The sequence below is a fragment of the Vigna unguiculata genome, chromosome 8, assembly GCF_037176805.1.
Source record: "Vigna unguiculata cultivar grain cowpea cultivar isolate G323 ecotype 2 chromosome 8, ASM3717680v1, whole genome shotgun sequence".
Lineage (NCBI taxonomy): Eukaryota > Viridiplantae > Streptophyta > Magnoliopsida > Fabales > Fabaceae > Vigna > Vigna unguiculata.
In genome coordinates, this window is record NC_140799.1 from 33,726,036 (window position 1) to 33,753,381 (window position 27,346).

At 29.5% G+C, this 27,346-nt stretch overlaps 3 protein-coding genes across 3 annotated transcripts; 2 read left to right on the forward strand and 1 right to left on the reverse strand.

Moving 5' to 3' along the window:
- Window positions 1-1,826: 1,826 nt before the first annotated feature.
- On the reverse strand, window positions 1,827-5,442 carry LOC114194425 (uncharacterized). Its single transcript, XM_028084620.2, has 2 exons — window positions 4,433-5,442; window positions 1,827-2,406 (listed from the first exon to the last, which is right to left on the reverse strand). The coding sequence occupies exons 1-2, from the start codon at window positions 5,189-5,191 to the stop codon at window positions 2,191-2,193; spliced, it is 975 nt and encodes a 324-aa protein (XP_027940421.2). The 5' UTR covers window positions 5,192-5,442; the 3' UTR covers window positions 1,827-2,190.
- A 10,585-nt stretch (window positions 5,443-16,027) lies between these two features.
- LOC114194083 (D-3-phosphoglycerate dehydrogenase 2, chloroplastic-like) lies at window positions 16,028-19,910 on the forward strand. The gene is made up of 5 exons (XM_028084133.2): window positions 16,028-16,877; window positions 17,745-18,121; window positions 18,440-18,550; window positions 18,804-18,899; window positions 18,996-19,910. Exons 1-5 carry the CDS (start codon window positions 16,253-16,255, stop codon window positions 19,665-19,667), a joined length of 1,881 nt encoding a protein of 626 aa, XP_027939934.1. The 5' UTR covers window positions 16,028-16,252; the 3' UTR covers window positions 19,668-19,910.
- A 3,418-nt stretch (window positions 19,911-23,328) lies between these two features.
- LOC114194348 (RNA-binding (RRM/RBD/RNP motifs) family protein) lies at window positions 23,329-27,271 on the forward strand. Its single transcript, XM_028084510.2, has 7 exons — window positions 23,329-23,790; window positions 23,910-24,039; window positions 24,186-24,303; window positions 25,849-25,940; window positions 26,045-26,114; window positions 26,221-26,303; window positions 26,805-27,271. Exons 1-7 carry the CDS (start codon window positions 23,424-23,426, stop codon window positions 26,896-26,898), a joined length of 954 nt encoding a protein of 317 aa, XP_027940311.1. The 5' UTR covers window positions 23,329-23,423; the 3' UTR covers window positions 26,899-27,271.
- Window positions 27,272-27,346: the final 75 nt, after the last annotated feature.

The window sequence follows — 27,346 nt, forward strand, 5'->3', positions numbered from 1 at the left end:
TATACTAAAAAATCAATTTTTGTAACATTTATCCACATAATAAATATGAGTAATTAATAAAGTAAACTTACTAGTATATCTTTTCTTTTATCATAAATAATATATTTGATTTTATTAATGGCCAATTAATTATAAATCATAAAAACTAAAAATTAAAAAAAAAATAGTATAAAAAAATTAATACTTTAAATATAATTAATTAGAAGTTACAAAAGAATAAGATTAAGAATGAAAAGAATAATATAGGAAAATTATTTAATAAATGAATAAAAAAGGTAAAATAAATTGTATACACATGTGACGATAAATTAAATAGAAATAAAAGGAAATTAAAAAGTAAAATAAATTGATAAAAAGGTAAAATAATTTTCATACATGTGACAATAAAATATATATAAATAAAAAATAAGTCAAGAAAGTACTAAAAAATCAATTTTTGGAACACTTGTCAATGAAATATAAATGGTTAACAAAATAAATTTCTTAATTATTATTATTATTATTATTATGAATAATAGATTTAATTTTATTAATGACCAAAAAGTAATTATAAATCACAAAATTAAAAAAAAAATACTTCAAATATAATCTATTTCTTGATATTTTATTAAATGACAATTAATTATAATTAATTATAAGTTACAAAAGAATAAAGTTAAGAATGAAAAAATAATAGAGTCAAATTAGCTTAAAAATAAAATAAATGAATAAGAAAAGTAAAATAAGTCTTATGGACAGTAAAGTAAATATAAATAAAAATGAAATAAATTGATAAAAAGGTAAAATAACTCTCATTCATATATGACAGTAAAATAAATATAAAATAAAGAATACATTAATAATGTACTAAAAAATCAATTTTTAAAATATTTGTTAAGAAAATAAACCTTGATAAATAATAAAGTAATTTTTTTAGTTTTTTTTTTCTTTTGTTATAAATAATAGATTTAATTTTATTAATGACCAAATAATTATAAATCATAAAAAAATAAAATTAAAAAAGTAGTATAAAAAATAATACTTTAAATATAACTTATTTTTTAATATTTTATTAAATAACGAATTAATTTAAAGTTACAAAAGAATAAAATTATGAATGAAAACATATAATATAGATAAATTAGTTTAAAAATAAAATTAATAAAAAAAATAGGAAAATAAATTGTATGCTAGCAATAAAATAAATATAAATAAAAAAGAAATAAGAAAAAACAAATCAATAAAAAAAGTAAAAGAATTTCCATATACGTGTAATAGCAAAATATAAATAAGAAAATAATAAATTAAGAGTGTTCTAAAAAACTAATTTTTTGGGAATTTGTCAACAAAATGAACTTAAGTAATGAATTAAATTTCTTAATATTTTTTTCTTATACTATAATAGATAATAGATTTATATTATAGAACACTTAGGAATGAGTAATGAAGTAAATTTCTTATAAATTTCTTTTTATATTATAATGGATAATGCATATTTTATGTAATATGCTTGGACATTCATTTTAACATAAATGGACATTCACTGGCTGTATAACATTAAGATTATAACGATAAATTGATTCCATATTCTTACTTTTATCTCCATTTTCCTTTAACTTCTAAGTTTCAAAATTCAAATCATCTATTGAAAATAATATTAGCATCCAGCTTCTTGAACAACCTTTGACAAGAATAACCACGGAAACTGTCCTGCATATTCATCGTCAAAAGCTTCTAGTAGGAGAAACTATGTTAAACACATAATCAACACAAATTTAATACTCAATCCTTGCAGAGTGATCAATAGAGGAACAACTAAAGTGGGATGGATAGATAACAAATGATAGTTTAAGCCAGGAAATGAAATCCTAAATTTCAGAATACCATAAAATTTCACATAATTGAAAACTTACAATTGCATGAAACTAAGGCAAAAATTTCATCATGTGGTGTACAGGCGTTTCAACGGAACAATGTTCTTGGGAAAAAACCTAAACCGGGGGGAAATCATAATTGAAACTGACAATGTGTACACGACAAGAAGTTCTCCATTCGTAGGTTAATCCGAAGCTTTCTGTATATTATTTGGGGTTTGAACGCAGAACTTAAAACGGTTGCTTGCTTTCACCCCGTTTGTGGCATTTATCGACGTTGACAGGCACAATCATCTATAATGGAACTGAAGAATGATGAATATTCTAACTCTGATATTTAGGTAACAGTGCCAACGTCTTTCTGCTGATTGAAATCCTGGAAAAAGGACTTTCCAGCTTCATATGTAGACCAGCAAATAGCAGCTGCAGGAGCATGAAAGAGCATCCTTGGAATCCATCCTCGCATCAGCCCTCTATACCCATCTTTTTTCACTATTGATTTAATAACATCCCCAATTGATCCACTTTTGAATCTATCGCAACCACACACACCCTACAACATTAACCACGTCAAGTTACTGTCCAAGAAAATGAAATATTACAAAAATTGTTTGATTACCCCTGATTAACCGTCTTTCAAAAAGCTTATCAAATAAAATTCATATAGTAAAAGTTGTTTACACAATCGTTTTCCAGCTAAAGTATTGGCTTAATTAGTGTCATGTCTCACCACAACAACAATGATAGTAATAATAAAAATCATGACACTAGTGCACAAACCTCAATTCAATTTGGAACATATTTTTTTTTGAAATTATCACGATCCTCTGATGTGAATGGTCTTTTAAACCTAAAATAATCCCCATATATATAATGAAAAGATGATAAAATAATCCCCATATAATTTAAGAGGATGCTAATCGATGCATGATCTTGCTGGCTCCTCAATCTACATATGATTCTGCAGAATCATAAAATGAACTAATCCCCTTTTACGAGAAAAAGGTGCAACAAGTTTTGAATGAACATTCGGAGAAATTCCAACCAAACATTATCATCGGTCACTACCCCCACCATCGTCACAATAACTCCAATTGAACACTGTTTTATCTGATTAAAGCTCTATATTTCATGGGCTCAAGTGATTGGGTGGATGGAAATTTGCTTAGAGGTTCAACGTTTATTTTCTTAAGAGCCAAAATACAGCATTAAACTTCAATAAATTTTAAAAAGGTTATCATGGGTATAGACACCCTACATCTTTCGCATCTTCTTAACATATTTGTTGAACTTCTGTTCTCTATTTTTTAACTCAGATCTCACTCCTCACACATATCAATGGTTCACAGTATAGCTCTGTCCTTATTATGATAATCAGGTATAAATTGTAAACTTAAGTTTTATCATCTCTATGTCTCTGCATTAAAATCACACAAAACCAGAGTAAATACACAGCTCAAATGTTGGTTGATAGGAGTTGTTATATTCTATCAAAGGAGCATATGTTAACAAAATAGATGGCAGGTATCACTACCATATGCCATTCTGATTTGCTATTTAAAAATTTATCATTTTAACGATAAATCTGTCCTTAAGAAAAATACACTAGTGGATCACTGGCATCCATTTTCATTTTTTTTTTTAATTTAAATAGAGGAAGATAATTCATCAACCAGAAAGTGGTCAAGTACAATGCAGTCAAGGATAACAAATAACAAGTCCTGCGCAACATAAAAGACTTAGAAAGTGAACTAAGAATGCAGCAAGGCTGCACAAACTCTCTTCAGTCCTAAGCAAAGAGATCCAAGAGCACAACACAACTCATTATGGAGCACCTGAGGCAGAATTTCAAGCCCAGTGTCCCATTACTCACCAAGCTCCTAACCCTAATAAGGAGTTGACACATGAATCAACAGTCTCATTTGACTTTCTAAAAAACCAAATTAAAAGTTACCGTTGATCTACTTAGTGCAAAATGTTCTACCTCAGTTTTCTAAAGTTATCCTCTACTATTTTAACCGGACTACTTTCATTTGGATTGAATTATACCAGAGCCTCAGTCGTGGAAGAAAAATAGCATATGAAAACGTCAAAGAAGCACAAAGAACATACCACGAAACTAACAATACAGAAACATAAGGCAACATTACTATCCCATACTAGCACAGATGTAAATAAAGAAAATGTAATACAAAACGTAAACCCCATTCAAATGTGATTATCACACTCTGGTTTGATCTAAATATTGCTATCCATTTAATTTCCACAACACGGCCACATTTTTTTATAAGCATCCAATAGTATTCAATATACTGAATCCTAAGGGAAAGGTAGTGCACGAAACCTTAGCCTCGTTCAAATGCAACTACCACTCAATAATATAATGCAATCGACTTCATTTTCCATACCAAAGCCACATTGTTCATATACTAAACCTTAAAGGTAAGCACTAAACAATTCAAAACTCTAGTAAGCAAAAAATCATATCCTACATTCAAAACTACTTCAATGAGTAAGAAAATGTCAAATCTGTCAAATATCAACAACAACAATGATAATAATCAGTATTAAAACTATACCTGACACTGCAATTGAGTCTTCACAACATCCAGTGGCGTCGTAACAGCGGCAGCCAAGGCTCCGGCAGCAGCACCGGCGGTGGCATGCACGAATAACCGTTCATCATCAACACTCTCAGGTGAGACCTCCATAAGGCCACGTTTCGCGGCTTCATAGGTCGTGAAATGCACAGCTGTGAACGGGGCGTTCATCAACACAGTAGTCCTATAAGAGGCGTAGAACGCCCGAAAACCTTCCTCGCTCATAACCCTTCTCACGCAATCCCAAACCCCCTTGTACCCACTATTCCCCAGCTGCAGTCTCTGCTTCACCATGTCCATGGGCGTAAAGACGGCATCGCTGGCCACGGTGGCGCAGATGCCAGAGGCGGCGTGTGCGGCGGCGTTGTTAGGGTTCCCCTCTGATAACCGCTTCTTGCAGGTCTCGTAGACGGAGAAATAGACAGCGTGGGCCGGGCCAGCGCCAAGGCCCATTGCGCCGATTCCGCGGTAAAGGGCCGACGGACCCTCAGATTGGAGAATAGACCTTAGGGCCTGACGGACCGTACCCGTTTTGACCGGGCAGGAGCCCAAGGCCTGCATGCGGGTCTTAACGGTGTCAACGGGAAACATCGCCATGTGCTCGACACAGCCGGCAACAGATCCAGCGAGCATGAACTGCCAGAATTGGAGACCGTCGTGAGTTGACACCTTTAAGTCCGCGTGAAAATCGGGGCGGAAATCTGGATTCTGAAACTTCGCCCTTGCGTCCGTCGCCATTGAAGAACCCAAGAAACCAAAAACAAAAATTCAATAAATTAAAAATTAAAGTGATTAGGGTAAGAGGATGTGGTTTTAGGGTTTGCTTGGGTCATAAGAGGTGGTTGCTGCCAATCGTTGAGCGTATGTTCCGACGAATTGGGAAGGTGATGAGTGTGAGAGAAAAGAAAGTTACTTTGCAGTTTCTGAGCTCGGATTCGATGATAAGAGATTTGGGAAGTCTGAGATGGAGGGTGGGTTCAATTGAAACGGTTGCGTACTGGACTTTGTATATGCTCTGGTTTGATAAGTTAATTTACATATATCGGTTAGGGTTCCAATTTTTTGGGAAAGTGGCATTATTTTTTGTTTATTTTGTGCATTGTTTACCTAATTGAAAAATCTTTTTTTTACGTTTTGGTAAACTATGGTGCAATATGTTTGTCATATTCTATCTTATTTTTTAGATTAATTTATCTTTTAAAAAGTTTGTTTTCATCTTTGTCAACCAATTTTATCCTTTTCAAATCTTTATCGTTGAAATTTGTTAACATAATTTGAACTATTGGGGACAAAATTTGTCTCCTTATAGACGATTTTTTTATGAATATCTCAGTAATATATCATAAATGTTTTTAATTTAAATAATTTTTATTTTATGCTTATAAACATTAAATGAAACTTTTCCGGTAAGCAAGTATATATAAAAATAAATAAATCATGTTATATGTGTCCATAATCTTACGAAATTTTAACCCACCACATATACTAGTATTGGATAATTTACTGTAGAAGATTAGGTGTAAAAACAATTGAAAATATCACAATCGATTTCTTTGGTTAGGGAAAATAATTAATTGACAAAAATATCAAGTAAAATTTATGAAGGAAGGCAAGAAAGAGAAACAAAGTTTTTAAAAGGAAGATAGTAGTTGAATTGATAAAAAAAATATTGGTTCAATCGTGATTAAATCTACATAAATCTATAGTAATTAAATGTGTATATTTTAAAATTATACAGTACATAAAATAATATATATTATTATAATTAATTAAGGTATACAAAATATATATTATCTTAAATTACTAAATTATACATCTCATTACAAAAAACTAGTAATAATTGATTATTTAAAATATACATGTTTATTTATTTAAATTTTTTTAAGCTAAATTAAAAAATACAAATTTTTATTTTAGAGTAATTTTCACCGATTTTTTTAACAACCTGCTTTATATAAAGCTAAATTGTTATTATAGATAATATATAATAACAACAAAGGAATTTCAATATCTCACATACTCTGCATCTTCTTCCACTTCCAAAGAAAGACCATTTATATATTAATTTTGATGAATAAAAAATGTCTATAACAAGTACTACGGAAGATTTTAGATACCTTGATTTGTGAGATTCTGAGATCTGATTTTTTTTGTTTTTCATATAATATTACACATACTTTTCTGATATAAGTGGTAAAGTGAAAGAGGACCAAATTTTAAAAAGAACATTTCTTAAGGTATATGCTACAACTGTATTGACTGTAAAAAACAACAAAAATAAAATAAAAAAAAACTAATTTCAGTGGACATAGATTCTATATTTGCACCAGTTATGTTACAAGAGTATAGGAATATGCAAATTATCAATCCATCTAAAGTTTGTGATTGGACACAATTTGAGGTTGTTTCAACCACGTTTTAAGAGTTATTTTCCCCACGAATTTAGTCTTAAGCTTTAGGAATATATTTTCCCCAGAAGTGATGCATTTTACAATGTCTTATAAATGTGCAATCTTTGCCTTATCAGCATCACTGTTTTATTTCTGAGTGTCTCAAATGATTCATCAAACTCTTGTATAAGCTTCTGCAATGTGTTGCGGATGAAATGGCTCCAAATTTCCAAGACAAGGGCAGTGTTGAACATACTAGTTATCAATTCCATGAAAAGAGTTAATAATGGAAGAGATTGCAGTAAAGATGAATTCAAAGAATATAAAATAAAATTTTAAATGTTAAGAATTATGATTATTTTGTTATAAACCTTAAATATTAAGTATAATCTTTTACTTTATTCGGTTATAAATATTAAAACCTTAAAGCAATTAAAGCAATTATTATTTTACTATAAACCTTAAAAATTAAGTATAATATTTTAATTTATTCGTTTATAAATATTAAAATCTTAAACCAATTAAAGCAAGTTCTATGTATATATAATTAATATTAATGATATATATATATATATATATATATATATATATATGGATCATGATAATTTAAATAATATGTTTAATTTTTATATACTACAAATATGAAGAATAAACAACAATAGAAATATTTATAATATAATTTAGTATAGAAAAGATATATGTAATCTTTTGTTCATAATCTTTTGTAAGATAATATTATTATATGAAGAAAAAAATTATGTGGCAGGTGTACAATTGATATTATTAATAAATATATATTGTTTTTTTAATAATAGTATTTCAAGAAATAAAAATAAAATATAGTTCGATAAACTTAATTTAATCAAATAAACAAGTAATTGTAAATCATATAGAAATAAAAAAAAAGTAACAAAATAGTATAAACAATACTTTAAATACAAGTCATTCTTTAAAAATAAATATATTAAAAAAAATAAAAAACAAAAAACAAAATTTTAATGATGATTGAAATGTGTCTAACACATTAAACGAAATATCTATTTATTTAATTTAAAAATTAACTACATTTTAAAATATTTTTTTAAAATATTTTAAATATAATTATTCTTTGATAATAAATATATTAAAAAATTTATTAATGGTGATTAAAATGTGTCTAAAGATACACATTAAAAATTAAAAGTTAAAAAGATAAAAAGATAAAATTAAAAATGGAAAAACAGTATAAAAAAAATCTATACTTTAAATGTAAGTTATTCTTTAATAATTTATTAAATGACCTGTTAATTAGAAGTTATAAAAGTATAAAACTAATAATTAAAAAATAGTATAGGTAAATTAGTTTAAAAATAAAATAGTAAAATAAATTTTATGTATTTGTGGCAGCAAAATAAATAAAAAATAGATAAATTAAATAAATAGATAAATAGATAAAAAAAACTAAATAACTTTTATATATATGTGACAGAAAAATAAACATAAAAAAAATAACTTTGAGACATTTGTCAAAAAATAAAATTGATAATAAAATGAATTTGCTAGTATCATACTAAAATAAATTTGTTAGTATGTACATTTCTTATATTAAAATATATTTGATATTCTTATGTTATAATAGATTATAATAGATTATAGATAAATAAAAAAGTAAAATAAATTTTATGAATTTGTGGCAGTATAATAAATATAAATAAAAAAGAAATTAAAAAATAAAATAAATAGGTAAAAAAGTGAAATAAATTTCATGCATGGCAAAATAATAAATACAAATAAAAAATAAATTAAAAATATAAAATTAATAAAAAAAACTAACTATTGAAACACTTCACACAAAATAAAATGGATAATAATGTCAATTCACTAGTATTTTCTTTTCTTATGTTAAAATAAATTTGTTTGTATCTTCTTTTCATATATTATGATAGATCATAATAGATAATAGATGAATGAAAAAGTAAAATAAATTTTAGTGTTTGTGACAATAAATTAAATATAAATTACAAACATAAAAAATAAATTAAATAAATAAATAAAAAGTAAAATAACTTTCATGCATATTAAATAATAACAAAAAGGAAATTAAAAATATGAAATGGGTAAAAAAATAACTTTTGTGACACTTGTTCACAAAATAAAATAGATAATAAAGTAAATTTACTAGTATTTTCTTTTTTTTTTAATTGGTAGATAGTTTTTTTATTAAATATATTTATTTTAGTTTAAAAGTGATTAATTTAAAAAAGTTAAATGAATCAAATAGTCAATTAAATCAAATATTTAAAAGGTAAGAATAGTAAAATAATTATTTTAATTAAAAAATCAGTTATTTTTTAAAAGATAAAATTCAAGATAAAATATAAACACCAAAATAGGATATTTTTTATTTATACTAGCTTAAACATAGACGTTATCACGATATTTTTTTAAAATATTTTAATATTATATTAGTAGGTGATGATATTGTAATTTTATTAAGTTAATATACAAAATATATTTATATTTATTATAAATAAAGTGAAATAAATTGTGAAAAGATGAGAAAATAATTGTTGCTGAATTGAGAAAAGAATGAGAGAAAATAAACCGTTTTATAGAAAACATGTAAAAGTAAATGTTAATTTTTAAAAAATTAATGAATAATTATATTGTAAAGGGTAAAATTATAATTATAAAATGTGAACATAAAAAAAAACTAATATATATATATATATATAAAGTTTCTTTAATTTGTTCCTATTTTTTTTTAAGTTCTTAATTGTAAAATTAGTAACTATTAATTTAGTGATAGCATTTCAACGGCCATCATGGCTGGATCGCATCCCCGCAAAAGAAAAAAAACGTAGGGTAGATTGGGATGCTAAACTTGTTGATCCTCATAGGTTTGCTAACTCGTTTATAGAATTAAATACTTTTTTTGTTGCAAATTTCACATGTTCATCATGTTGTTTATGTAAGTTATTATTATTATTATTATTATTATTATTATTATTATTATTATTATTATTATTATTATTATTGGCTTTTTTGTATTTGAGGGTCTTTTTGACCAAAAAAATTATAAAATAGAGTCCGTTAACCTTTTTTTGTAAAATTGGGTTAAATCGTTATTGGGGAGGACCACTTTTAGGGTGAAATCGTCTTCCTCAGGCCGGCTTTGCTTTTCTTTTTAAAAAAATAATGTCGACGACTTCTACTAAATTGAAAAGTGAAGTTGTACTGTAGCATGACGACTTTACTTTTCATTTCTCTTTTTTAACTTCCAGTTTTAATTTTTTTTTTAGTTTTTCACTTTTCATTATTTTTTTCCTTTTTTTTTAATTTAACTGTTTTGATTTTTTTTTTCAGTTTTGATTATCTTTTCTTAATTTTCAGTTTTCGTTATTTTTTTTTAATTTATAAGTTTTCAATGTTTTTTAAATTTATAAGTTATTTGTTTTTTAAAATATATTAATTTAAAGTTAATTTTTATTCTATTAATTTTTTTACTGTTTATTTTTCCAATAAATTTAAATTAAAAAAATAATCAAAATTCATAAAAAAAAAAAAATAATTGGAAAGGTGAAGTCGTTATGCATAACGACGACTTCACTTTTTTTAAAAGCAAAAACGTTATAGTATAGTACGACATTACTTTAAAAAAAAAAATAAAGAAACCGGTCAGGGGAGGACGACTTCACCTCCAATGTCGTCCTCTTCCCTGACGACTTGATCCATTTTCGAAAAAAAAAATAACAAACACATTTATACAAATTTGACTTCTAACAGACCCAAAAATACAAAAAGCCATTATTATTATTATAATCATTGTATATAAGATAATGATTTTAGTTGTTAAATATAAAATGTATTTTTAATGTATTTTTAGGTTAAATATACTTTTATCTATTATATATATATTAATGTATTTTATTGTAGTTTAGTTATAATTTTCGTTAATATTCTTTATTCTTTTTGATTAATTAAAATAATTTGAATTATTTTGATTTAGGATTTAGGGTTTGTGAATAAGTAATCATGGATCCAAAAATATAATTTGTATCTTTTTTTCTTTTATTAATATATTATTTTTTTATTGATATACAATAATCTGTCATTTGGTGTATGTAAGTTGATTATTTGTTTTTTCAAATTACCTTTTTTCTTTAATACTTTCTTCTGGTACTAAATATTTTTTTAATTTATCTAATTTTGTAATAACAGACTTATTTTGTGTATGCCTTGTATTTGGAATTTATAATTAACAACTTTTATAAATGTGTTAATTTCATTAAAAGAAAAAACAACCTGATACAAGTAGAAGTTTATAAAATTTAATTATTCAAAAGGCAAAGGCAAGTTGTAATGTACTAAATAAAGTTACTCACTTGATTGTTTGGACTAACAATTTGTTAATTTCATTTTTTTACTCACAAATAATACACTATTAAGAAATTAAGAAATTTTGATCGAGAAAAATGTTTATGTAATTATGTGTTTTTAACTCATTTAGTTGCTTATAATTATTATAAGAATAAGAAATAAAAGCAAAATTTTTCATTTCTTTAAAAATATTTCATTAATTATGAGAAAAAAATTGTTTTACAATTATTAAAAAAAAAAAGACGTGCATTGTGTGGTACAAGAAAATTTAACTCAACCATTTATTTATTTTTTTAAAATTAAGATTCATATCGTAAACGAAAAATTTGATACATGATAATCAAGTTCTACTTTAAAACTTGAAATTACAAAATACTGTAAAATTGTAGTAAAAAAATATTTAAAAATAAAAATAAAAAGTTTATAAAATAAAACTTTTTGTATGGACTTCATAAATTTGTTAACAACTTTTACATAATAATGATAAAATTTAAAATATTATAATAAATAATAATTAATTATTGACATCATTCATAAATTAAAAAAAACTAAATATTAAAATATTAAAAATAATATTACATTTAAAATTATAATACATTTATATCAAAATTAATGTCTATTACTTGAATGTAAACATTGTTAAGCTAATTTACGAGTTCAAATTCTTTATTAATTTTTTTGGTGTTGTTCTTTATTGACCATTAAAAATATATTGTATTGATATTTTAAATATCTTTTTAATATATTTTAAAATGGTAAAATTAATGATAATTAATGTATTATGAAAACACAATAGAGAAACAAAAAAAAATCATCAGTAGAAAATTCAAATTTCTAATTTACCTTATTTTAAATTATATTATTGCAACGAAACTGAAAAGTAATTCCATGCGGATATATATAATTGCAAGCACCAAATTCTGAATTTGCATGACCATCACCATCACAACTCAGCTCGTATTCAATAACAACAGAACCTCATGGCCGCCACTTTTGACTTCGGACTCATAAACCCTTCAACATTAGTCCAATTAATCTCTGTGTAATATATGTATTCAAATATTTAATTAATTTGCGGTTGAAAAATCCAAGTTTGTAGACTTCAAACTTTTAATTTTCTCCTCTTTTGCATCCTCTCTGTAATGATCTCTTGATAACGACACTGTGAAGTGGGCCTGAGTTTTTATTTTAGCGGAAAGGAAGTGGTGTGGTTGGTGAGAAGAGTTGGGTAACTTCTTCCTGCACCCCCTGCGCATCGCCATCCACCAACCACCACCACAAACTTCAAAACACTCCAACATGTAAACTGCGCAAAATCAAATACGTTTATGTTGTTTTTTTTTTGTTGTATGTTGGACACTTCCCATTTTATACTAAATTTATGTTGGATTAAATTTATTTATTAAATAGGTCAGATTTTAAATTAAGTTCGTTCGAAAAATATTATATTGTTAGCGAACAATTTTTTATTTGTATTGAGTTTTATTACTAAGGAATTTAAGAATCTCGATCTTAATTCAAAACCAACTCACATGGATCTATAAATATGTGAATAAGAATCTTGATGGATATCCTTCTTATTTTTAATTCTTACTTAACATTGATTCCTCTTCAATTCTTAATTTCACTACCCACGTGATCGTGCCTGCGATTGTGATCGTTCAATTAGCGCTGCCACTTACTCTATTCAATTTCTTTCCAAAGTTTCAACTCATATCAAAATAAAATAACCAACTAAAAAAAATCGAATATGGATTTCTCTACCCACGTGAACGCGAGTGCTATAAAAAAAGTTTATTTATGTGTATAAAATTTTTATAGATAAAAAATTATATTCAATTTAAATTTATAATGATTACATATAGTTTCTCTACAATTTCACACATCTCGTTGACTTCGAATAACGAGTGTTAGAGTTATAATCTTTATTTTTCCAATAAAAGCTAATAGATAATTTTTTTTTTCTAATATATGATTTTTCTTCTTCAACCAAATTCAGCCTAAATTAACTTACATTTCATTAAATAATTAAATTGAGCTACTTATATATGTAAATATTATATAAGAAAAAACAACAAAGACTTTTTATTCCACGTGGTGAGATTGACTACATCCACCACGTGACGTTGTTGGACAATCAAAATTCTTGAAATAGTATTTAGTCTAAGATCTGTTTGGAGGATATTCTTCAACTATTCCTTTTTGGCTTTTCCTCTTTTCCTTTTCACAATACCAAAACCCACGTAGAATTTAATATGAACTACAAATCTAAATCATCTTAATTTTTTATTTTTTCTGATATAATTTTTCACAACTTGTGTTACAAAACTCTCTCATGATATAATCACTCTATTTTGTGTTATTTCTTATATTATACATCACACATTCATTTTAACATTCTCCTTTTTTTATGATACTCTACCTTTTCTTATATTAAGTTTAGAAAGTAATTTACAATAAACCTTTATTATTTAAGTCATTTGCTAGTTTTGCAGTATTCTATATGTCCCTTTCCTCGTTAATTTTTTTCCCTAATTTTAAATAAATGATTTCAAATATTTAAATTTTCTTTACACTGACGTCAAAGCTAGATTAAAATGTGACCTTGTTATAATATTGTCCCTATGCATAAATTTGTAGCTGTGATATTATTCTATCTCGATTTAGAGTATAAATATTTACATTGTTGGAATATAAATAATATCTGGTTTTTAAAATTAGATACAAAATAATAATAACAATAATATTAAATTATTAAAACAACATTTTTGTTTTAAAATTCATTTAAAGCTTCTTTAATATTATTTGACATGAAAATAAGGCCATATGTGTCTTTTCCATATCAAATTTTTTTATTAATTTACTTTTATAAAAAAAATATTAAAGTGAATATAAGTATATTGCATAGACAAATATATTTAACAGTCAATAAAAACGAAAATAAAATATAAATTTCATACTATAGGTTAAAACTCACATTTCATCTTTCAAAAAATTAATTAATTTTACTTTTTAGGGTTTTTTATAAGAATAGCATAAGATTAAGTTATAGATTAAAAGGAAATATTAAATTGTGGTTTTACCACAACAAATGGGACAGTTAGTGGTGCTACGATGCGAGAACGCTTTGTTTGGACTATAGTCAAAAAGTAGTGTGAGGGTAATGAAAAATCTACCCTTTCGTTACACGACAAAACAACCTTCGTATACAATTATTGTCATTTATTATGTTCTTACAAATATTTTAAAAATGGGACCTTTCACTCATTCACTACGTTATACCGCTTCAATGTTTAATAGGTTATTCTAATTTTAAATCATAATATATTTCTAGTAATATATATCACTTTCGTTTCGTTTTTTCCAATATATGTTTCTCCATTCTTCACCAATCTTTTACTACAATTTTCTCTTTCTTTCGCTTTCGGATTATTTTACGTAATTTTCAATAATTTTTTTCTTCCATTTTTTTATATCTCTGAATGTTACGTTATGTAATATAAATATACTACATGCTGTATACACGATGGAAAAGATAAGAAGAGGAGAAAAAAAAAATCTGATAAACATCTTCCATTTTTTTTCCGCGTCCAATTTTAAATTTTCATGAAAGCTATATATCAGGGGTTGCTTTCATGTGATGTGGATAATATATCTGCTTCACAAAATTCAACCTGCTATAAATGAGGTGAAAAAAATGAATTTGCAAAAGATACGTAAATTATAAACAACGTAAAAATCTCACCGACAAACGATAATGGAGAACGCTAATAAAACATTAACAACTGTACGAAGAACATGATCTATTGGAATTAGGTTCCACATCAACTAAATGACCGTGTAGCAAATATTTAGCAAAATCCTAGTCATTAATTGTTCAGTGTAGATGTACGAATATGGAGAGAGAATATAACATGTGGTCTAGATTTGTGTTGGAGGGAAATTATTGGTAGATGGAGAAGCTCGATTATTGTCTTTTACAAGTTGGGAAAAAACAGTACTGTGGGGAAGAAAAAAATCGAGTGTGAACGTTTGACTCAGCAGTGAAACAGAAAGACGTGAGCTTTATAATTTAAAAAGAAAAAGTGTTTTTAAAGCATTTTTTTGCCAAAGCATTTTTTTTTTGTAATATCTATAAGGAATATTTTCATTGTAATAAAAAATGCAATGAAGATAAATGATTCGTGTATCACTGGACCTAATTTTGTTTGCGCCCACACTAATGAACCTCTTCACCAATGATTTGTTTAGCCACTACAATTAAAAAACTTGATAAGGCATCAAATGAATAATGTACATGATAATCATGTTGACTAATGTGAGAGAGAAAAGGTGTGTTTTTCAAACCAATGACAGAGCCAATAAATGGAGTGAATTTACTTACTTGATCTTTGAATGTATTATGCATTATGCATCTACCTATACTACATAGACACATTTATTTATTTTTTGGTTAATTTGGTAAGTTTTTAATGGAAAAATTAATCAGTTAGTTTAGAGAAACTTTTTTTGGACTGTGCCACCACTACCACTGTTCACCCACTCAATCCAACTTCTTCTTTGTTTGTTTTTACTATTATGGTAACCTCTATGAAGATAACTTTTTCTTTTCATTTTTATATAGAAGAAATGTTCTGAGACATCATTTTTCATTTACTATTTAATTTGAGGAAATGAAAATAGACATATTTTCTTTATGATCGGTGATGATGGAGTTCTTCTCACTCACTCACCTACCCCAATTATTTTTTTTTTCTGAAAAATAAATAATAAATCACTTAATTGCTTTAAGATCCAGTGTGAGAAAAATCCACCACCAAACCCTGTGCATAAGAAATATCTCCCATTTGCGCGCACTCCTCCTTCTTTCTTGGTTATATATAGCGAACAAAAAATGAATGCCTCTCCCTCACCATGATCCATGATTTTATAAAGACCCATTAACGCTTTTGTAGGATTGGAACAGAGATCAAAGAAACAGAAGAAAAAAGCAGAAAAAAGAAAAAGAAAAAAAAAAGAAAAAGAAGAAGAAGAAGAAGAAGAAGAATCAATGGCGTCCTCTGCCTGCACCAAACCCATCTTCCCCTCATCCTTCACCCTTTCTTCTTCATCTTCTTCAGAATCAAAGTCAAAACTTTCTCACGTGTCGTTCACCAACGCCATACCCATCTACCGAAAACTCTCCCATGCTAACCCCTCCAAACGCTCTTTGGCGGTCAACAATGCTTTGAAAACAGTTGACCCGACAGCAACCTCGGTGGGGAGCTCGAACTCCGAGGATGTCGGGTTCTTGGGTGAAAAGCCGACGATCTTGGTCTCCGAGAAACTTGGAGAGGCGGGGCTCAACGTGTTACGCAGTGTGGGGCACGTGGAATGCGCGTACGAGCTCTCGCAGGAGGAGCTCTGCACCAAGATCTCGTGCTGCGACGCTTTGATTGTGAGGAGCGGAACCAAGGTGACGAGGGAAGTGTTTGAGGCTGGAAAAGGGAGGTTGAAGGTGGTGGGAAGAGCCGGTGTGGGCATTGACAACGTGGATCTGCAAGCAGCCACTGAGTTTGGCTGCCTCGTCGTGAACGCGCCCACCGCCAACACTATCGCCGCCGCCGAGCACGGGATCGCTCTTCTCGCCGCCATGGCCCGCAACATTGCCCAGGCTGACGCCTCCACCAAAGCTGGTATTTTCCTTCTCTTTCTTCTTTCCTCTTCCATCATCAACCTTTGTTTCGAGATCTCATTTTTCACATCATAATCTCTTCTTGATGCCTCTGTTCGATAATCTCATCTCATATAAACCTTATCAGATCACTGATATACACATGTTTAGTCTTCATATATTCATTAGCTACACCATAAAAATAGTGTTTGTAAGTGAAGCTGTAATCGGATCTATATGTTATATATCGCACCATAATTCATAACCATATATCTAGTTTTCACATGATTCAGTGTTCTGGAGATTTTATACATACGGCTGGTATCTGTTTATACCATATTTAACAGTTAATGATTACATTTTCAATAATTTTTTATGAAATTTAAATTTAATCGATTTAGTTCAATTTATGTATACAAAATTTCTTACAATTTTATGTAATATTTAAAAATATTAAATTCAGTGTATGGTACAAAATTTAATGAGTAGATTGATTAATTCTGTATTATCAAAAAGATGTAATTTAAGTAAGTTTTATGTATGTGTAAAGTGAAGACCAACTAGTTTTGAGGTTAAGTTTGATATGAATGAAAATTCTGTTGATTTGTTGAATTTAACGATGGAAGTAAAATTTGTTGGACTAATGAGCATAAACAGACATGGATGTTTCAACTTTTGAAGTGGTAAATCATTAGTGACGTGTTGGTTGAGACATGAAATGACGTGAGACGTTGTATCTGCTTATATACATAAATGCCTGAGTACTTTATATCTGTTTACGGAGAAAAACATGTTTTATGTTATGTTGGATGTGGTTTTTGATTTAAGGGTAGGAAAATTAGAAGCTATGGGATAGGCATTGAGAGTGATTTTGTGGAGAATTTTGCAGGAAAATGGCAGAGAAGCAAGTATGTGGGAGTTTCGATGGTTGGAAAGACATTAGCAGTGATGGGTTTTGGAAAAGTTGGATCTGAAGTGGCGAGGCGTGCAAAAGGGTTGGGCATGCACGTGATTGCTCATGACCCTTATGCTCCGGCTGATAGAGCCCGTGCTATTGGCGTGGAGCTTGTGTCCTTTGCTCAGGCTATCGCCACTGCAGATTTCATCTCCCTCCACATGCCACTCACTTCAACCACCAACAAGATCTTCAATGACGACACTTTTGCCAAGATGAAGAAGGGAGTTCGCATCGTCAACGTTGCCAGAGGAGGAGTTATTGATGAAGATGCATTAGTAAGAGCCCTTGACAATGGAATCGTTGCACAGGTCAACCTCTTTTCTTTTCCCTTTTTTCTTTTTTCTTTCCTTATTCAACAGTAAAGGATAGATACAGGTCAACCATCAAAATTGAAAACTTACCTTGGTAATTTGCATAAAAGAGATTATGCATATTTCTGGTAAGAAACTGTAATTCTGATTAGAGATAAAGACAAATAACACCTAGTAACTTTATTATTCTAAAGGATTATCATGCATACAAGTTTTTCCCTTTTCAATTTTCAATGTCACTCTCCAATGTTGCACATGATTATCACATAATGGTGCCTAAAGTTACAAACTTTGTCAAAATTGCATGTGGAGCAGGCAGCTCTTGATGTCTTCACCGAAGAACCTCCATCCAAAGACAGTAAGTTAGTGCAGCACGAGAATGTCACTGTTACCCCTCATCTTGGAGCTAGCACCAAAGAGGCACAGGTTTGTTCTTCCTTCACAGTATTGCTTTCTATTATTCAATAAATTCCACACGAGTTGAGATTCTCTATTGGTTTCTTGGTGTTGTCCTGGGCAGCATTTTGATGTTGGTATATTAAAATTCATTTTAATATATTTTAAAACATCAAAATCAATGTTCATCGAACAACACAAAATATCCAGTAGTGATCCAATTTCATTTAGCTCTGTTGTGTAGCATATATGCATCATATCCTGACCATTTATACTTCACCAGGAGGGTGTTGCTATTGAAATAGCAGAGGCTGTGTTAGGAGCATTGAAAGGGGAACTCTCAGCAACTGCTGTCAATGCTCCAATGGTTGCTCCTGAGGTAAGCATTCTGAATGTGACCTTCTTGCTGTTCCTTTCCTACACTGCAACTGCAATCAATAAAAAAAACATCATGGTTGGTTGTTGTGATGTTCAGGTGCTGTCAGAATTGGCCCCATATGTGGTGCTAGCTGAGAAGCTGGGGAGACTTGCTGTGCAGTTGGTGTGTGGAGGAAGTGGGATAAAATCTGTGAAGGTGGTTTATCGATCAGCGAGAGGCCCAGATGACTTGGACACTAGACTTCTGCGAGCCATGGTTACAAAGGGCATCATTGAGCCAATATCAAACACCATTGTGAACCTTGTGAATGCAGATTTCATAGCAAAGCAGAGAGGGCTTCGCATAAGCGAGGAAAGAGTGGTTGTTGATTCATCTCCTGAGCTTCCTGTTGATTCCATCCAGGTACAGATCTCGAGCGTGGACTCCAAATTTGCAAGTGCTATAGCAGAGGGTGGTCATATCAGCATCGATGGAAAAGTGAAGTTCGGTGAACCTCACCTCACATGTGTGGGGTCCTTCGATGTGGATGTGAGCTTGCAGGGGAATCTAATCCTGTGCCGACAGGTGGATCAGCCCGGCATGATTGGTCGTGTCGGAAACATTCTTGGTGAGCAGAACGTGAATGTTAGCTTTATGAGTGTGGGAAGAACATCTCGTAGGAAGAAGGCCATCATGGCTATTGGTGTCGATGAAGAACCAAACAAGCAGGCTCTTGACAACATTGGAGCTGTGCCTGCCATTGAAGAGTTTGTTTTCCTCAAGCTGTAGTAGTTACTAATCATGGTATATACATAAATAATGAGTATGTATGGATTTTGATCAAAAGTAAAATAGCTACTCCTGCTTAAAAACAAATGTTTTGTTTTTCTTCTAGTTTTCTGGTCTTTGAGTGCACTTGCACTTCATCTAGATCTGTTTTTACATATTGGTGGACTAATCATGGATGTGATATATTCTGTTTTGGAATTTGCATTGGGTGATTTTGAGAATAAAATTAGTTGTTTTCAGCTAGTGAGTAGTGTGTGGACCTCTGAGTTTTGCTTTTTTTTTTTCTTTTTCTGGGTTTTGCTATTGCAGTATCATTGTTTCAACAAGTGGCATAGCATAGGGAATCTCACCAATAATGTAATGTACCAACTTGAACTTGCTCAAGTTGCAAGCAATAGGAGAAATCCATTTGCTTCAATATAAAGTTGCTATAACACCTATCATTAAAGGTATAAAGTTCAAAACTGGTTAGTGCAAAGAAAAGCCTGCATCAATTCACTTTATTTTAAAATTTCAATGAATTATAAAATTGTTTATGTGTATTTCTGCATTGATATTGGTTTATGTGAGTATTTCTGCATACAACTGTTAGTTTACTAAATTTGTCTTTTGTTTAAGTTGGTGTGTTTGGATATTTTTTTTATGCAAACGAAAAAAAAATGTTAAGAATTTAAGTGTGAGTCTAATAGCAGTATATTTAATAGCAGTGTTAAAAAAAGTTGTTTACTTTTTAAATCAAACCCGTATATTTTTTTCATATCCGTGGATATCCACGGGTACCCACGAGTATTTACAAAATTATTTAAAAAATAAATATTTAATCATAAATTCAAATAAAATAAAATAAAATACATCAGTGTCATAAATTTTAAATAAATTCCAAACTAACTCAAGTCCATACAAGTTCAAATAATTATAAAAATAAATATAAAACGACGTTCAACAGAATGAAAAATCTTTAATTAATGTTTTGATCAACAAGTCCACTTTCTCCGATTGATTCCTGAAAAATAATCAAATAATAAACCTCAACTATCACATGTCAAGTATTCTTATATTAATTCCATCATTTGACAACAAGCATATCATAAACGTCATTGTCTATTTAGGGTTTGATGTATATGCCCAATTTCAAAGAAGACAGAAGACAAGATGTGCAGTTTATAAGAAATTAGGACAAAATATTTTTTACTAATATATATATATATATATATATATAAGGGTATTTTTGTGAATTAAAGTTTAGTGGGTACGAGTATCCACAGGTACAGATGCTATGATATCCGTACTTGCCCCGTTAACATGCGGGTATCAAAAATACACGTATCCACAGGTAGTGGGTATTCATTTTTAATATTGATTTCCTACCCATTACGGGTTTTATCCGTGGATACCCACGAGTACAAATATTATGAGTTTGATGTAGATGTAAATAGTATAGTTATTGATTCTAATTTATTTTAGTATGGTTTATTTTTGTAATTTTATTATTTATTAATTTAATTTAGTTTTTCAATTAGTGAAAATAATTTATTTGGTTATTTTTGTTAAGTTGATATTAATTTTTTATCTGTATATTTTATGTGTCAATGAAATTTATATATATATATATATATATATATTTAATTATTTAGTTTGTCACGAAACTTATTCGCATTTCTAATGTATTTTTCATCTTATAATAACTTTTATGTAATTATGTTAGAATGATATATATCAATCAAAATTTCTTTAGGTGTCACGTTTGAATATTTCTATTATTTTTTAATATTTTTATTTATTGTATATTTTTCTTTCACATGAGAATGTTTAATACTCGCAATTTAAGTGTTTAATAGCATAAACCTTTCATTCATTATGTAATAATAGAAAACCAAATTCTTTATTTATTATTTATTTTTGTTTCATTTGAAAAACTCTTTTATTTCTTTAAAACAGTTTTTGTTATTTCTCAACCATTGAGTATATATGTTGATATTTGAAAAGTTTTCTTATATTTCTAAAGTATTTTTATCTTATCATACACTTAATTATACATTTGTTTTTCTTTGTGCAATTTTTTTCAATAGTTTCTCAAATTGTTTATAAGACACACATTTGTTAAATTTTTTAATATTTTTTGTTGTTGTTTGTTTTCATCATGTAGAATACTATTTCAATATATTTTATCTAATTATTTTTTATTTTATAACTTATTATCAATCATACTGTAATATTTTCACTATAATTGTATAAATAATTTTTATTTACTACAATATAAAAATTTAATGTAATTGCCATGAATATTTTTTTATCACCATCCAACATAGATGGAGTTCAAAAAATATTAAAATTTCATTATTATATTTATTAGTTGTTCTTTGCATCATTTTGATCAAGTGATGTATTATTTGGAGATGACAAGAGTTTCTTGATCACTTACTAATGTAGCCAAAAATAATTCAAGCGTAAAAAAAATCTATTTTGTGCTAGACAAGGTTCAAACTCACATCCACTCAATTATTAAGTATATGCACAACCATCAACCTATAAATGTTTCATGACATATCATGCACACATACACTCATAACATCAAGCCACGTGTTCATATATGCGCCCACAATACATTAAATAATTAAAACCTAAGTCATAATTAAACCTAAGTCAAATACATTAATGACATACACAAGACTTAAACCTAAGTCCCCTCAAATGCACCAAGCGTGTCATAATTAACCACTTGAATTATAATTTTCCACATTAATTAGTTTATAGATTCATTCCCTCATATTTATTAAATAAATATTTATTTATTTATTTAATTTTTCCTGGTCTTATAATATCTAAAAAATTTATAAATTTTAACCGAAAAAAATATAAATATTTTTATTATCATCATTTTATATCCAAAAATATATAAAATTTATCATAATTAACTTCTAGAATTTTCATATGGTGAATGATAAATGAATGAAATCTATCAATATTTGAAACTTTCTGTTATGTTTCAATAGATAGGTAATTTAATGGTTCCATTGGATCCAACTTCAAGACTTGACAGGTTGATGTAATATACTTCATATTTAATTCATATATCACGATGGAAGCTCAATAAATATTTGAAGTTAAATGATCAAGATTGTACATTAAATATATGTTTTCCGAAAGTAAACTTTTAATTTCGCTGTGTTAAGTTAATCCTTTTGTTCTTTCTGTGAAATTGTTAGGTTTCTCTTAAATCCTTGCAGGATATCTATTGCATGTTTATAATTCCAATTATTTGTGAAGCATTTGTTTATATTATTACTTTCTATAATAAATAAGAAGGTACAATCAAAATAAACAATAATAAAAATTATCCTTGCTTTTGCATAGCAAAAATTAAAATAAGATTATATAATATTGTGAAATAAAAATATATATTTCAAATAATTAGCTACGCACGTAAAACAAAAAACTGTATTCCTAGATAGATTTAAATTAGTGTCTAACAAGAAGAGGCTATTTTTAAAAAATATATATTTAACATATTAAGAAATAAAAACTTAATATTAATTAATAGTTTAAAATTTAAATATAGTGCACATAAATCTAATAAATGATTACTTCGTGGATGAAGAAGCTGTGGAGGTTCTTAAATCTATTTAAATTTAAAAAACTATAAAGAAAATTTGTTACATACATTGTTTTATAGAGAGGAGCAAGGAGGGGAGTGTATAGAAGAGAAAGAAGATTGGGGTTGTGTTGAGGGTTAGGGTTAGGGTTTGATCGCACGCAATGGCTGGCACCGGCATCCACCCATACCATCAGCAATGGCCCCCAGCGGCGGCGGCTCCTCCTCCGCCACCTCCAGCGGCCGCCGCCGCACCTCCTCACGCCGGCGATGAGGTTCGAACGATATTCATAACCGGTCTTCCCGAAGACGTGAAAGAGAGGGAACTTCAGAATCTGCTGAGATGGTTACCCGGCTTTGAAGCTTCTCAATTGAATTTTAAAGCGGAAAAGCCAATGGGCTTCGCTCTGTTCACGGCTCCGCACCAAGCACTGGCGGCCAAAGATATTCTCCAGGACATGCTCTTCGATCCCGACACCAAGTCCGTTCTCCACACTGAGATGGCCAAAAAGAATCTCTTCGTGAAAAGGGGTGAGCTTCTTTTAAGGTTCAATCTATAGCTGTAACTGAAATCGAAACCTTTGCTTGCTTCGCATTTGCTAACTCTAATTCTTCGTGTTAATGGCCCCCTTTTCATTGTTTCTTTGTAGGAATTGGAGCTGATGCGGGTGCTTTTGACCAAAGTAAACGATTAAGAACGGCTGGGGATTATACACATACTGCTTATACATCTCCGTCCCCTTTTCATCCTCCCCCGCCACCTGTTTGGGGTCCACATGGGTAAGCACCACCGATATATTTGACACCCACTCCATGAAAATTAAGGAATTTTTATCTCAATGTAATAATTTTAGTTTGCAATGGCATTGATTTTATTTATTTCAATGTGTTTGCTCTTAGTTTGTGACGGTTTTTCTATGGTACAGATACATGGCTCCGCCGCCACCTCCTCCATATGATCCATATGCGGGCTATCCGGTTGCACCTGTACCAATGCCTACTCCTGCACCCATAGCAGCACCTAGTAGTTATGTTCCAGTTCAGGTGAGAGTGGCTGAAAATGTGAATATTGCTTTAATGTATGTTTGGAACTGCCTCAGGAAATCTTTATGTTCGCGTAGTCTCTCTGTCAACCCTCCCCATAGCAGCAGCTTCTGCATGAAAATCTAACTTGATGTGAATTTATTCTTTGCAAATGTGTTCCTAGTCAATGATTATATCATCACTCCACGTCCCACATTGGTCAACTCATTTTAAACGGGGAACATGGGTTAACACATTTAGTTTCACTTGATTTCCCCATCAATGATCACTCCATGTCTTGCAATGTTTAGCTCATATTTTAAAAGGGGATATGGGTTCATGCATTTATTTTCACATCATTTTTCCATCAATGATTAAGTTATCACTCCTTGTCTTGTAATCTTCAGCTCATGTTTTAAAAGGAAGGTTTTTAAATCCGAGTTTACCCATTCTATATGATATGAATATGACACTTGCCCATTGAAAATCTCTTTTGGTCACAAAGGACCTGATATCTGCTCTGGATAATTTATTTCACATCATTAATTTAACAAATGGTGAATTTATCCACATAGTACTGTGTTCATGACATAGTGAACAGTCATGTAAGAGTTCTGGTATTTTATTTCCAAATGGGTATAGGTGGGGAGACATTAGCTTTGAGTTTACTGGATAAGTTGTTGAATGTTGACCTAACTGGTATTCTGTGTACATATTATGATGATCACCATCCACACGTATATAACTGCAATTGTGCAAACCCAAATTAAAAACACATTTCTTAGATATTATCAAAATAAAAAAAAATTATAAATCATTCTCATCATAAATTACTTTCTATTATTTACATATATAATAAATATATAAATAGAACAATTTCCATCTTTGGTTTATGAAGAGACAATGTTTCTATGTTTTTATATTACACTTTGTTTCTTGTTTTATTGGATAATAATGCATTAAAAAATGTGAACACTTCACCAACACGTGCCATTGAAGTATCCAAAAGTATTGGTATCAGATTCAAGAAACAAAGAAAGTACTAGTGTTCATAGGTTTGGATACTTTATTTGATAATAATGCATTGAAAAAATGTGGACACTTCAACACATACTAATGAAGTATCCAAAAAGTATTGGTATCAGATATGTGTAACGAATAAAAGTACTAGTCTCCATAGGTTTGAATACTTCATCAAGTTGTCTTGGTGAAGTACCCTATCATATACAAATACGAGAACCAAAAACCAAATTGAAGTGCTGGTGCTTTATGGATCACAATTGTAAATCTCTTAGATGACTGTACATTAGTTACTCATATCAGTGTAAGTAAACAAAGGTTTTGTTAATTTTACGTATAATATAATATATTGAGTATTCTTATGGCTGGAAAAAGTCCAAGTTGCTTTTTAGTTGAGTTCTTATCTTGCTTTATTTTTTTTTTCTTTGCCAAGTTATCTGATTTTTTTTCTGTTTTTTTTTTTGTAACTTTCTAATTTAGATTTGGTTATACACAATAGTAAATGATATAGTGTGTTGCTATCTCTAACTTTATTATTTTGAATAGAACACAAAAGATAACCCTCCTTGCAACACCCTGTTTATTGGGAATTTGGGAGAGAACATAAACGAGGAAGAAGTAAGGGGCCTTTTCAGTGTGTAAGTACATTTACTCCTTGGCCACTGGTTCTTATGTTCAGTTTACATGGCATTTTCTATCTCAAAAGACTCAGAACAATATTTTGATCAACTTTGTGTTGCAGACAACCCGGTTTTAAGCAAATGAAGATTTTGAGACAGGAGAGGCATACAGTTTGCTTCATTGAGTTTGAAGTCAGTGATCTTTCAATAAAATTTTGTCTAACTTGTTAATTGGTGAATACTTGTGCTTTGTTTCTGGTGAATTTTCCTTGGTTTGACTTTCCATGACCTATTGCAGGACGTGAATAGTGCTACCAATGTGCACCATAACCTGCAGGGTGCTGTTATCCCAAGTTCTGGCTCCGTTGGCATGCGGATACAATATCCTTTTCTATATTGTCAAGCACCCTGATATTTTCTTTCTGATCCTCTCCCCTTGTTTACTTTTCAAAAGTTGACTGTGCATCTGCGGTTGTAGCTCTGGAGACTACGGCAGACATTTTTACTAAAATGTTTGCATTTGTAACATCATACCACGAATTTGTTTTTTCCTTTTTTACTTTAATGTGACTGAGCATCAATGATACTAGAACCATGGATTTCTTTTAATTCAACTACTTTTTATGGGTTTAATTGTTTTGCAGTCCTATCTAAACATGAATACAGCTGCATGTGTTAGTGCTTTATATGTCAAAATCATATAGTAAATCTTATGATTTGGGGTTTATATGTTTCCAGTGTTGTTTTTTTTTCTTATCATCCATTATCCCTTAAGTTGGATTCAAAAGTTCTTATCCTTGGAATTCAGTTTGGTACAAATTTAGTTGTGGTTCTGTTATGTGCAGGGAATTTCTTTTGGTGTTTTTCTTGACTTCTCAGTAGATATTCAAAAAATCCATTTGGAAAGAGGAAAGATAATATTCCTATTGCTGTTCCCACTGCTAATGGAGCTCCACCAACAATGACTTATCAGTAGCTTGAAGGGGATGTAATCTGTTCTTTATGCTCCGACAAATATTACCACATAATAGGATGCATCTTGCTGCTGTCACATGCATCCATTGATCATCAAGTCATCGCCATTAGCATCCTTGCTCATGTGAATGAATGCACAGTGGCATCATATACATACATTTGGCTATGTTATACTAATCGGACATGCATTTCTTGGCAACATGTGTTGGTTCCCAGATTACTTTTATAGGCGTTTAGATGGTATTATCACCTGTAGAATTGATGCATGGGTCTAAATTTTGTTTAAATTGTGTGCTTTCTGGTCATATATACATTCTGTGTACATTGGCATTAGGAATGCTTATTCAAACAAGCTTTTGGCTTGTATTTTCTAACTTTAGGTTCATCTGGTGCTTATTTGACATGACATCTTATGCTGATACTTCTATTACATATCACGACCTGGCTAG

Excerpts from the sequence above, each read along its gene's own strand:
- LOC114194425 (XM_028084620.2), bottom strand. The coding sequence starts at position 5,191 with ATGGCGACGGACGCAAGGGCGAAGTTTCAGAATCCAGATTTCCGCCCC. Across the intron at positions 2,407-4,432 it reads AGACTCAATTGCAGTGTCAG|GGTGTGTGTGGTTGCGATAG; the intron begins GTATAGTTTTAA and ends TTAATGTTGTAG.
- LOC114194083 (XM_028084133.2), top strand. The coding sequence starts at position 16,253 with ATGGCGTCCTCTGCCTGCACCAAACCCATCTTCCCCTCATCCTTCACC. Across the intron at positions 18,122-18,439 it reads ACAATGGAATCGTTGCACAG|GCAGCTCTTGATGTCTTCAC; the intron begins GTCAACCTCTTT and ends CATGTGGAGCAG. Across the intron at positions 18,551-18,803 it reads CTAGCACCAAAGAGGCACAG|GAGGGTGTTGCTATTGAAAT; the intron begins GTTTGTTCTTCC and ends ATACTTCACCAG.
- LOC114194348 (XM_028084510.2), top strand. The coding sequence starts at position 23,424 with ATGGCTGGCACCGGCATCCACCCATACCATCAGCAATGGCCCCCAGCG. Across the intron at positions 24,304-25,848 it reads GTAGTTATGTTCCAGTTCAG|AACACAAAAGATAACCCTCC; the intron begins GTGAGAGTGGCT and ends TATTTTGAATAG. Across the intron at positions 25,941-26,044 it reads GTAAGGGGCCTTTTCAGTGT|ACAACCCGGTTTTAAGCAAA; the intron begins GTAAGTACATTT and ends TTTGTGTTGCAG.